This window comes from Brassica oleracea, chromosome C7 (assembly GCF_000695525.1).
Source record: "Brassica oleracea var. oleracea cultivar TO1000 chromosome C7, BOL, whole genome shotgun sequence".
Lineage (NCBI taxonomy): Eukaryota > Viridiplantae > Streptophyta > Magnoliopsida > Brassicales > Brassicaceae > Brassica > Brassica oleracea.
In genome coordinates this window covers 225,712-239,156 of record NC_027754.1, presented here as the reverse complement: position 1 = coordinate 239,156, position 13,445 = coordinate 225,712, and the positions used below count along the sequence as shown (strand labels likewise).

The 13,445-nt window shown below is 40.3% G+C and overlaps 2 protein-coding genes across 3 annotated transcripts in view; one reads left to right on the top strand and one right to left on the bottom strand.

Moving 5' to 3' along the window:
* LOC106306137 (transmembrane E3 ubiquitin-protein ligase 1) overlaps positions 1-13,445 on the bottom strand; it is a 24,877-nt gene that overhangs the window by 6,616 nt on the left and 4,816 nt on the right. The gene's annotated exons all lie outside the window — the stretch shown is intronic.
* LOC106306135 overlaps positions 1,908-13,445 on the top strand; it is a 14,617-nt gene continuing 3,079 nt past the window's right edge. The window contains exon 1 of the mRNA XM_013742612.1: positions 1,908-3,181. Coding sequence (XP_013598066.1) covers positions 2,180-3,181 — 1,002 coding nt within the window. The 5' untranslated portion in view covers positions 1,908-2,179. The remainder of the gene's footprint in view (positions 3,182-13,445) is intronic.

Below are 13,445 nucleotides of genomic sequence, written 5' to 3'. Positions count from 1 at the left end.
GATTAGTAGATGTAATTCTCGGGGTTAAAGTCACGAGAAATTCAAACGGAATTACCTTAACTCAATCACATTATGCTCAAACAATATTAGAGAGATTTAAAAAGTACTCTAAAAGTACGGCAAAACTCTGTTAGATCCCCAAATGCACTTGACAAAGAATTCAGGTGAAGCGGTATCACAAAACGAGTATGCACGTGTGATCGGAAGTCTCATGTACTTAACTAATTGTACGAGACCAGACCTAGCACATGCAGTAAACGTACTTAGTCGATATACAAGTAACCCATGTCATACAGTCTCGAGATGTTGTTGCTAAATCACCAAAAGGAATGGGTTTAAAGCCTACAACGAATGAGGATGCTTGACTGCAACCCTACCTATCATGACTGGAGATCCCAAGACGTAGGTTCAAAGGGTAAACAAAATCAAACAGAATCTAGCCAAAGCATTTGAGACAAAGTAGTCTCTTCCCAGCTCCTAAGATGATCAAAGTGCTAAAGAATGTGAGAAGGATAAGCATAAGCTTTTAATGATTTCATAGCTTCCAAAGCGGAGTATTACTCAATACTTTTCATGGTCAATCACTTAATGAGTGTGAAATGGGGCATTTTCTAGGAGAATGAATGCAAGGCTATATTCTCTAAGTTCACTCATGAAACCATGAATAGTTCAGGGCCACAATGAACACAATAGAGAACTAAGTTCTACGAGAAAATGAAGCTGTGTTATGCATGTTGTCTCGGTCTATATAAAACACTAGTTGGTTCAAGACATCATGTTCACCTTCTGGTAAAGTAAACCCAACATATATTAACTATGAGTGGTTCAAGGCTTAAAAATGTCACCAACTCAAACACAGTGAATTTTCGCAAACACTCTCGATAAGTCTGTCTAGCTAGTCAGGATTAGAATAAGTACATATTTTTTAGAGTCTATCGAGTCTGCATTTAGTCTGCATATATTTAGAAGAGTCATTTCTATTCATGTGGGGGATTGTTGGATCAATTATTAGTAAAGCTCATGGCTTATTTAAATAATTGTGAATTGATGAAAAGAAATGGGCCTTAGCCTTGTTTCTAGTAAATGAAGAGGAAGTAACAAAGTCCCACATCGGGGAAGAGGAGGAGCAAAAGTGAGATGTATATATATGCGATAACACACTCACTTGTTTAAACGAGTCATAGCAGGAAGAGACTCCCCACGCGCACACGCACGCGCCGCCACCATCCGGCCGGCTCGGCTCGGCGTGGTCTTGGGTCTTGGGTCTTGGTGTAGGGCCTCCGGCCCAATAATAATATTCTTTTTGGACCAAGTTAAGCTCAATGTTTTGTCATTTAATTCCCGAAAAAACAGCATGCATTTTATTTTAAACAACACGTAGTTCGTTTAAAAACAACACGCTGTCTCTCTCCTTGACGATAAGTTTAAACGAGAAAAGATCTTGCGGAGGAAGTTTCGTAACGCTTCGCCTTCGAGATCCTCGCGAGATTCCCACCAACGTGTGCACGTGCTGCATCAGTTACGAAAAGTGGCTCGCCTTCTCCTCTTTATAAACTCGTCTCCTCCTTCATTTCTCATTACGTTTTTTCACATCGAAACAACCAACAAAAATTCCCTTAGCGTAAGTCTTAAATACGAAAGTGTTTCGTAGAGTTTATAGTTCGATAGGGCGATCACGAGTGAAGCGTGATTTTTCTGCCATGGTTGTATCCTGGGACTCGGTATTCGTACAGTTTCGTCTCACTAATGGAGCGAATATTTAGAGTTAAGGAAAGAGATTATGTCTCGAATCCATGTTCATTTGTGAATACGATTTCTGATCGTTCTTGTATTCGCTATTTACAATCGTTTATTTCCTTAACATATCGCTTTTATTATATCATTTATTTCAGTCCGGTTATCCGGCTTCTACAGAGAGTGGCAGACGCCATGAGTCTCCTTTCGTCACGATCGCCATGAGATCGTGATTGAATCCTCAGACACGGATCGCCATGAGATCATGATCTGAGATTCACTTTAGCAGCTTTTCATTTATCCTTTTCATCTTGTAAACGTTGGTTTGGGTTTCAGTAAGATCGAGATTTTCTTTACATATTCGAGATTGATTGTGTTGATAAGGGAGTTCCGAGTTACAAACTTATCCAATTGGTGCGCTAGTGACGTGATCGAATCTAATGTTATGAGCTTCGTCGAGATTCCTGTTTTCGAAGGTTTTTCATTACATCAATGGATCGATTGGATGGAGAAGAAGTTTGCACGGATTAGGATTCCAGACTCGTGGAAGCTGAACCTGGCGAAATCCTTGATTGAAGGAGAAGCGAAAATGTATCTTAACCAAACGTGGTTAGATCTCGGGAGCTGGGATTCATTGAAGGCGGCGCTGCTGTTTTGGTTTGGGGATGAAGATCATCCGGCGAGACTCGTGCTGCTAGAGAAGACTTGTGATTATGACAAACGTTTCGATCTCATTGATCGTCGTTTTGATCAGATTACTCCGTTTCTTACGGGCATGGAAACAAATCAGCGATCGTCAAAGGCGAAAGGTACAGCTATGGTTGGTGATGATCCAGAGAAATTCGTGCTGAGCCAGAAGTATAGACAACGCTTTGAGCATTATTGTAAGATCAAAGCTCAAACAGATGCTACAGAAGAGTTTTTGAAGGCGAAGAGAGCGTTTCTGTCTCCAGGTTCGATTCACAGGGTAGCATCTACTGATGCAGAGGATTTGATTCAGGAGGCAGTGTCAGTGTGTGCCAATGAATCCATAGATCCAACATCAATCCACGATTTGGACAGTGAAGCAAAAATATCAAGTGTTACAGATTCAATAGTGGCCGAAGAATCTAGTAAGGAGGAAAAATTAAATGAAGACTTGAAGAATCTGGTGACGACTTCATCGTTTTCATGCACTGAGGCATTCATGAGAGCTGATCATATCGACCAACCTCAGGTATCACTTTCGAATCTGAAACCTGACCATAGAGAGAAAATATTAGAGGAGTTTGGGGAACCTGTGGTGATTAAGGTCCAGCAACAAGTTGTTTACGAAGTTATGACACCAATCGTTGATGAGTTCCAATCAGAAATGGCTGTGAATGTTGCTCAGTCTACATGTTTGAAGACCAGACAATGTGCACGCCAAGTGATCGATGTTTTGCCTACCAAAACAGAAACAATGCACATGAAGATGGAGAAGGAGAAGGACAAGCTGTCCAAGTCTTGGAAATTTAAATTCAAATATGGGGATGTGATTGAAAGAAAAACGATTTCGACGGAAGACTTGATTCAGGAAGAGAATCCACAAGAAGAAAGTGATTCCCATATGGTAAATGAAGCTGATCGAAAGGCAGGAGTAATGTCTCAGAAAGTCTCCTTTCCTGCGCTTGAACAACAGTCTTGTTTACGAAGAGGAATAACAGCCACTTGTGTGGAAAAGGCCGGTTTGTTTCTAAAGGAAGTTAAAAATTGTTCGCCATTAGATGGTACTCTGAATGATGAATTTAATTCACGCAAGGGATTTGTTGCAGAGACAGAGGTGGTGCAGGAGCCGTATTCACCATGTATGGAAGAAACCGAGGAGAAATCTATCTCAAAAACTTCAGAAATGCCTCACAACTGGACTGTGGTTTTGAAACCTGCAAATGTGGATGCAAGTTTTGAGGAATCTGATGATAGAATATCTTTTATACTGCAACCAAGCTCTTTTACCAATCTGGTGTCAACTGCAGCGAGCAATCAGATGTTATTTGGGTTTATGACTGTTACGACAGATGCAGAAAATGTCAAGCAATCTCAAGGGTGGACTGGTCTGTTGCAGGCGGCTTACTGTGTTCAGCAAGGAGTTATTCACCCCAGAAGATGGACAAGTGAGCATCAACAGAGAAAGTTCTATAAAACTTGGAAGTTTAAGTACAAATCAAGAATTCTGCAGGAGATTAGTCTACAAGAAGAGGCATCACCGAGATTACTCGCATTCAAGGAGATTGGCAGAATTCAAAAAAATTGGCATCCTACTGAACATGAATCTGCAGACAAATTGCATACAACACCAGGAGTGTCAATGTTTGCTATTAATGCAGCAGCTCGAGCTTTTCAAAACAGAGACTGTGTGGCGTTATGGATTACGAAGGCTACTAGAGTGCTTTCTGCACAGGGTCAAAGGTGGAGTGCTGCTCCTTTGGTAACTTTGCAACGTGAGAAAAGTGGAGGTTCCAAGAGAGAGCGACTCAAGTTCACCCAACAGAGAAACTACAAGTTACGTGTTGATAGAACACCATCACAACACAGGATCCTTGGTTGTGGGAATGTTGGAACTGAGTATAAGTTCTTGACTGACAGAACGCCTGCCATTTCTTCGTCTCTTTGGAAAATCAGTTTTTATGGGTGGCATTGTTGGAAAAAGAAAACATTGGAGAAGGCTGGCAAGAAGCAGTGGTGGTTACCATTTGTTATTGACCAATTTAAACAAGGACTTACAACCTGGTTAGGTTTTCCTTTGGTACGAGGGCATTGGTTAATACAACATGGTCTGTTGTGTTTTTGGGAAAATTCAAGAATGGGTGTTCTTCAGTCTAAAGAGGTAACAAGACTTGAAATGGAGGATGCAGGGAACACAAGGCTTGACAAAGACAAGATACAGCTGCAGGCAACTAAAATTCTATTACAAAGACAAGTATATGTGGATCATGCGGCTGTGTCAACAAGAAAGAGCAGACCCTTTTCTGTTTGGCATCGCTGGAGGAGCAAGGACTGCATCCATGGTGGTTCTGAAACCGTGGACCTGCAGTATCACGTTAGAAGCTCTCCAACTGGAGTTGCTGGGTGCTCTTCTTCATTTTCGAACATGACAAAAGTGCTGCCACGACCGTTTTCATTTTTTCAGCTTGAGGACAAGCTGCATCTGAAAGGGCGGGGTATTGATAGGTTCCATATGTTAGCCTTCCAGAAGAAGAACAAAGAAAATGAGGTGGAAGGCAACTTGGGCGAGAAGGAACGCATGTTAAAAGAGTTGATTTGTCAAAGGATGACAAAGACTCTGCGGGAAAGAGAGGCTTTGCTCAAGACTTCATGACTGTCATATAAATAAGACCGATGTTTCATTTTCTAGTTCATGTTGAATATTGTAGAGAGTGCAGACGCCATGAGTCTCCTTTCGTCACGATAGCCATGAGATCGTAATTGAATCCTCAGACACGGATCGCCATGAGATCATGATCTGTGATTCACTTTATCAGCTTTTCGTTTATCCATTTAATCTTGTAAACGTTGGTTTGGGTTTCAGTAAGATCGAGAGTTTCTTTACATATTCAAGATTGATTGTGTTGATAAGGGAGTTCCGAGTTACAAACTTATCAGACAATTCGAAGGTGAGAGATGTAGCAGGAAAGCACATATGAGATGGAAATACAGTTGGTTCCTCCTACTCACAAGCCTTTTGTTTTGACATTATTCTGTCTCTTGGAGATTCTTGAAGTACTTGAGAGGAAAAAATGCCGAGCTGTACGACAACACAACTAGTAAGTTCACCAGAGATTTGAAGGCATAAGAATTAAAGATAAACAAAGGAATCAGGTGGGAAAGTGGATGATTAATTTACCAGATGATAGGGGTTGGAGAGAAGATAATCGTCTTCGAGGCCTGAATCACCATTCTTTCCGTTGAAATGTACAAAACCTTATTGATACAGAATCTTTAAACAGAACCAAAACAGGAGACTGAAGCTTAATAAAAACAATCAATCTCGATAGGTTTATCAAGACACAGCACTTGGTTATCATCAAACAGAACCAAAACAGGAGACTGAAGTTTAACAAAAACTGATCTCATCAAACCCATAAGCTCTTACCGATTCAAATCAACAATCTTCTGAATTCAGATGGTACACAACTTATCGTTGAAGCCACTCTTAACCTGATCAGTGCCATATCAAGCCAAGGTCGGATTCATTCAGACAAAGCCTCAAGCGTTTCCAAACCAACAGAACTTCTCACTGAAAACTGATAAAAATACATCTTACCGATCAAAACCAAAGCCTGAAGAACATGGGTGATTCTGAACTTCAGGACACCAAATATTCAGCTCTTAACCACACCAATACTCACTGATTAAAGTCAGAAGAGGGTGAGAAAGGGTCTTCCAAGCTCACTTCTCTTCTCTTATTTTTTCTGAATTTTTCATGTATTTTCCTCACAGATTTTTCTCTCTTTCTTTCTCTCTTTCTCTCTGAATTTTTCTTTCTTGTTTCTGAGATGAATGAGGTCGACCAGGAAGAGGACAAGGTAATAAATGACAGGGGAAACAGCAGGAGAAGAGTCAGCAAGTAAGGACAAAAGTTTCAGATCATTGTGAGACATGTGGTGAGCTGAAGCACACTTTCCTTCCCATGAAGAAACTTCAAGCAGGTGTGCAACTCACATGACTTAAATGTAGCAAGCAAGCAGGAAGGTGCAAGTCACATGTTCAGGTCAGGAAGGAAGCAAACAGCCAGGCAGCACATGACATGCACATGACTCGCTAGCAGCTGAAAGTATTCCAGACCAGTTTTCGATCAAATATTTCCCGTTCATCGTTTTACGTCTAGCTTATATAAAACTCGACCATAGTAATTAACACTTGATCTAAACTATCAAGGGTAGGTATATCGGCCACAAGACAGTCCCATCGAGACATTAATCACCGGGTCAATTTTTATTTTTAATTCTGGTCGAACCAACTCCAAACTGGTCGAGTGAGATTTTTCTCGACCAAAATCCTATCTGTTCGTGAGGGTCTTTACAGTGGCTATGGAGGAAGAGGACGTGGATCCTTTGACAAATCAATGGTAGAGTGTTACAAATGCCACAAGAAAGGACACTACAAGTCAGAGTGTCCTGAATGGGAAAAGGAAGAAGCTAACTATGTAGAGATGGAGGAAGATGTTCTTCTCTTGGCTCATATAGATGAGATTTCTGATGATAACCCTTAGCTACCAACCTTGCCTTGTATTTGTCAATCTCAACTTTCTCATTGAACTTTGTTTTGAACACCCATTTCACTCCAATTACTTTGGCTTCAATTGGCAGATCTACCAGCTCCCACGTTTTATTCTCCTCTATTGAGGTTATCTCAGCTTCCATTGCCTGTCTCCATACGTCTTGTTGCATTGCTTCTTCAAAGCAGTTGGGGTCTTCTGCAGCAATAAACATAGCAACCAGGTCTTCTTCATCTTCTGTGATCACAAAGCTTGCATTTCCAGCAACATAATCTCGCATCCACACTGGCGCATGTCTGTTTTTTTCCCCTCTGCCTCTTGTAGGTGGTTGTTGAGCTTCTTCTCCTTCGCTTTCCTCTGCATTTTATTCCCCTACGTTCTCTTCTTCTGCTTCAGGTTCTCCTGCCTCATCATCAACTTGTGTTTCCTCAGGTAATGTCTCATCATCTCTTCTCTTCTCTGATTCTACCACAAGCTCCTTCCAAGACAGTTCTTCAGTCTGCACTTCTCTTTCCCATTTCCAACCTATACTTTCATCAAACTGAACATCCCTGCTGATAAGAATCTTCTTTGTTTCTGGATTGTAAAGGCGATATGCCTTAGATTCCTTGCTCAGGCCCATCATCACGCACTCCACACTCTTCTCATCAAGCTTTATTCTCTTCTCGTATGGAACCAAAGCGAAAGCAACACATCCAAAAATCCTTAAGTGTTCGACTGTAGGCTTGTGTTGACTCCACTTCACTTTTGGTGTTACAGCCTCTACTGTTGCGGCTGGACTCCTATTCAGTATATGTACTGCATACATGACAGCTTCAGGCCAGAACTTTCTTGGAACCGCCTTCTCAAGTAACATACGACGCGTCATATTCATAATGCTTCTGTTCTTTCTTTCGGCAATCCCGTTCTGCTGTGGCGTGTATGCTGCAGTTAGCTGTCTCTTTATCCCACTCTCCTTGCAGTACTCAACAAAAGCTGTGGAATTATATTCCCCTCCTCTATCTGTTCTCAGACACACGAGAGCTTGTCATGTCTCTCTTTCAGCTGCAGATTTAAACTCCTTGAAGAGCTTCAGAGCCTCTGATTTCTCAGACATTACATAAGTCCAACACTTACGGCTGAAGTCATCAATGAAATTGATGATGTATCTCTTCCCACTCTCTGAGGTTGGAGTAATAGGACCACATATGTCATTGTGCACCAGTTGTAGTCTCTCAGAAGACTTCCAATCACTTCTCTTGGGTATATTTTGACGGTTTTGCTTCCCCTTCATACACACATCGCACACCTTCTCATCAACATGAAGATGGTTACTTGGCAATCCCAGTACCATTTTCTTCTCCGCTAGCACCTTCAAACCCTTGTGACTAGGATGACCATATCTCTGGTGCCATAGCTCCTCTTTACTCTCAGTTACTTGCAAGCATTTGTTGTCATCTCCCACTTCTCTGGTTTTTCTTATCTTGACCTGAATAATGAACATACGGTTCTTTGACATCTTCGAGTGCATGAGCATTCTCTTCTGTTTCTTGTGCCAAATCTCACACGCATTATCTTCAATCAGTACTCGTAATCCCTTTTCTTGGAGTTGACCAACGCTGAACAGGTTGTTCTTCAAGCCTGGAACGTAGTAGACAGAGGTAATCTCTTGAACAATTCCATTTATCTCCAGTCGCAGGCTTCCTCTTCCTTGTACCAGCATCCTGCGATCATCTCCAAGTTTTACACTCTGTCTGAAAGTGCTATCAAACTCCTTCGTGAACCATTCTCTTTTTCCACACGTATGATTGCTACACCCTGAATCAAGAAACCAGTTGTGCTTCAGATCATCAGAAATCTCATCTATATGAGCCATGAGAAGAACATCTTCCTCCATCTCTGCATAGTTAGCTTCTTCCTTTTCCCATTCAGGACACTCTGGCTTGTAGTGTCCTTTCTTGTGGCATTTGTAACACTCTACCATTGATTTGTCAAAGGATCCACATCAGAAGTATGGAGTAGACTTTCATGAGGTCTTTGCACCAGTAGCAAGATGGGATACAATCAGAATGATGTTGGCTTTAGCCGCACAGAGAGTCTGGAAGGTGTTTCAGTTGGACGTGAAGAGTGCTTTTCTACATGGTGAATTGAATGAGGATGTGTATGTGGAGCAACCTAAAGGATTTGAAGTGAGGGAAGAGAGCAACAAAGTGTACAAGCTTAAGAAGGCTCTGTATGGACTCAAACAAGCCCCTAGAGCTTGGTACTCACGAATTGAAGGTTATTTTGTGAAGGAGGGCTTCAAAAAATGCTACTGCAAGCACACCTTGTTCCTCAAGAAAGAAGAAGACAACATTCTGATAGTAAGCTTATATGTGGATGATTTGATCTACACAGGGAACTTAGTGACAATGTTGGAAAGGTTCAAGAAGTCAATGATGAATGAATTCTCTATGACTGATCTTGGAGGAATGAAGTATTTCTTGGGAGTTGAAGTTATCCAAGGGGAGCAGGGGATATTCATAAACCAGCAGAAGTATGCAGAGGAGATCTTGGAGAGATATGGAATGGAAAGCTGCAACTCGGTGAGGAACCCAATCGTTCCTGGTCACAAGCTAACAAGGCCAGGAGCGGGTGAGAATGTCGATCCAACAACCTTCAAGCAGCTGGTTGGAAGCTTGAGGTATCTCACAGTTACGCGTCCTGATCTCATCTACTCAGTGAACTTGGTCAGTAGGTACATGGAACAACCGAATGAGCAACATATGTTGGCTGCAAAGAGGATTCTAAGGTATGTACGGGGAACTACCGAGCTTGGTATACAGTACAAAAGGCAAGGAGAGAAGAAACTGGTTGGGTTTGTGGACATTGATTATGCTGGTGATAGTGATGATCGCAAGGGCACGTCTGGATACGTTTTCATGCTTGGAGGAGGAGTTGTTTCGTGGGCATCAAAGAAACAACCCATCGTGACTCTGTCCACAACAGAAGCTGAGTTTGTCTCTGCTGCATTTGGAGCTTGTCAGGCCGTTTGGTTGAGGAATGTGCTAGAAGAAATGGGGTCAAGTCAAAGAGACGGCACTGTTCTATTCTGTGATAACAGCTCCACCATCAAGCTATCGAAGAACCCAGTACTACATGGAAGAAGTAAGCACATACATGTAAGGTTTCACTTCTTGCGTGAGTTGGTGAAAGATGGAGTCATAGGACTGAACTACTGTACAACTCAAGATCAGTTATCTGATGTCATGACCAAGGCTGTTAAGCTCGATGTGTTTGAGAAAGTCAGAGAAAGGATGGGAGTAAGCAGCAAGAAGGAGTAAACTGGAAGAAGATGTTCCAGTTTAGGGGAAGAATTGATGGATAAACGTTGGTCTTTTATGTTTCAGTCTTTGAGTCTAGTTTACGTTAACTTTCTAGTTTGAATTGGTCTTTCCAAGTTAGTATGAGTCGTGTGTAGTTGGTTTAGATCGTGAAGTCTGTTTCCTATTTTCTAGCTTTCTTAATTGTAAAGCCTTTATATGGCTAAACTCTTTTACGTTTAATGTCAAGCAGTTTTCAGACTTCTCTTGTTTACTTCAATACTCTGTTTCTAGATTAAACAAGGTCAGCCTTATCTATCTCACCCCCCCCCCTCCCTTTATTGCAAGTTATTGATTCTTGCTCGTTGAATCTTCCACTTTTGCTTATGCTTGTCTGTACATTAACTTGCATAAGATTGACATTCTTAGTATGCGGCGTGGTCTATGACTAAAACTCTATTTGTGATGATAGGGTGACATGCCTTGACTGATTCCAGCTCAGTCTAAAGGAAGGTCTTACTGTCTTCTGTGACCAGGTACATAAATTATCCTTCATAATCTGAAGATGTATATAGGAAATTTTTCTCTATCTAATGATTATACTTCTCTAATTCTTTGCAAGAGTTTTCATCTGACATGGGAAGTCGTTCTGTAAAGCGCATTGCTGATGTTTCAATGCTCAGGATCTATCAGTTCCTGCAGGTACGTAGTCTTGTACTCCTTCAGGCTACTATATGGGCTTGTTTCGTCTTTTTGCCGAGCCAAATCCTCTGTTGTTTGATTTTCCAGGATTCTGGTCCTATGGCCAGGACATCCTGTTCGCCCACATTCACACATCAAGGTCAGAGATTCTTGTTACTTATCTTGCCTTGAAAGTTATGATGTACATGTTATATAAACATGGTTCTTTATCTTTCTCTGGTAGATGGACAACTTTTACACAGGCAAGTTTCTATTCGCTAAGAAGTCTGGGAGTGAGTGTTTCCGAAAGGTTGTGAGGATGTACAAAACTCTACTAGGAAGTGAGAGTTTCCGAAAGGTTGGTCTCCATTACATTTTTTTTTGTGCGAGTCTAGTTGCTAGGTCTTTATTTCTCGTTCCTTCCTCTCACCTCCGTGTGTGAATATATAACAGGGTATATTGATCTCTATTTTCAAATGCATGATGAGAAAGCTGTGACCTGTGAAGAAGACTTCTTTGCTGCTTGCGTGATGCTAACAATGCAGATTTCGCTAATTTCTTGCAATACTTCTATTGGTGTAATGCCTTGTGAAGGTTCTTGTTTTCATACTACTAAGGATGTACAATGTTAATATTTTTGATACTCTCAAGCTGGAACGCCATTCGTCAAAATGGTATCCTCCTACGATGCTGAAGCTCGTACCTTCTCTTTGAAATTTAGGTTATGTTCTTATCATGTCTAGTCTACACCAACTTGAATGCCCTGCCGTTGAAATTGACACATTGGCTTGCTTTGTAATGCATACCTTTTCCAGTCATGAGATACCCCTGACTCCGGGCCAGCCAACAAAAGAACCAACACTTATTCCAGTGGTTGTTGGTCTTCTGGACTCAAGTGGAAAAGACATTAAACTCTCCTCTGTTTATCATGATGGTACACAGCAGACCATTTCAAGCAGCAGCACAATACTTCGAGTGACTAAGGTCAGTCAAGAATCCTTCTTTAAACCAAAATGCGGAATGTGACCTTTTGTATTGTGTGTTTTCAACATTTCTTTCCTGGTCTTATGTTTTTTGTTTACATACAGAAAGATGAAGAAGAGTTTGTGTTATCTTATATATCAGAAAAATCATGTTTCGTCTCTGATATTAGCATTCTTAGCAAAAAAGATACTGGTATTACATATTTAAATCAAGGTCACTCAGTATATTAAAAAGCTTATTTTTCAATAGAGTAATCACAAACATGCTCTGTTCACTCCCTAGCAGCTCCGAGAGAAACCCTAAGGGTTTGAACTGATGCGCCTACTTGAACGTTAACCACCACCTCGCCGTGCTCCTTCAGTGTCTCTGGCAGCTTTCGGTTCGCGCAATGTGGGGCCTTGCAACCACATGAGTCGCCGCACCGGACCTTGGCTGAGAGGCAGTGACACTTGGACGTCATGAACTTCGACTTCCGAGTGCATGTGCACCCCACAGTGTCCTCGAAGTTGTCTCCATAATACACACCCACCAGATTTTGCACCTCATGCTTCTTTACCTCTCCATCGAGCTGAAAACAAATACAAAGAGTGTGGTTCAAGCTCATAATGTTCACAAAAATCTTAATTAAAACACACGTCAAAATAAATTTTGACTGATTTTTATGAAATTGCTAAACATTGTAAATTCTGACTTATTTTATAAGCATTTACTAAATTTTATTGCTAATCTGAGTTCTACCTAAATTTGGAAAATTGCTAAACATTGTAAATTTTGACTGATTTTTATAAGCATATACTAAATTTAATTGACCAGAAATTGTACCAATCATTTCTTACCTCTCTAGCTAGATTATTTCATAGAAACTAAAAGGTCTAAAAATAAACGAATTTGTAATCAAATGAACGAGAACAAATATTTTCTCTCCAAATAAGATTTTTCCTAACTATGAAAAATTTCTTAGAAGAAAAAAAAATAACATGTAGAAAAAAGTGTTTACCCATTCAATTTTTCTTTAATTTTTGTTTGAAATCCATAGAGATCAACTCAATTCACATCAGATTAATTATTCTTAGGAGGGTTTGGATGATTGAATTTAAAACGTTAGAAGTTTTAAAGTATTTTATGAGATTCAATGAATTACATCAAAATAACAACTAAAAACTTCAAACTTTGGAATTTACATTTTTCGTCTGAATTCTATTAAATTCCATCGAAATTCCAATATTATAAAAGCCATTGTAAGATTAAATAATATTGGAGTTTAGTGGAATTTTGAAATCTGTAAATTAAATACTACTGAAATTAATAGAATTTATAGAATTCACAATAGAATAATAGTGGGGGTTGTATTGAATTCTCTATTTTTTCAAATTATATTAAAGTCTTCAATTGAATTATCCTTCTTTAGTTGGAATTTTTAATTCTCTTTTGTTATTTTCTTTTTCTTTTGTTGATTTTGAAAGATAATGCACAAAATTACATTGTTGTTTCGAAACTTGAATACACAAAACTATATTGACAAAAAAAAA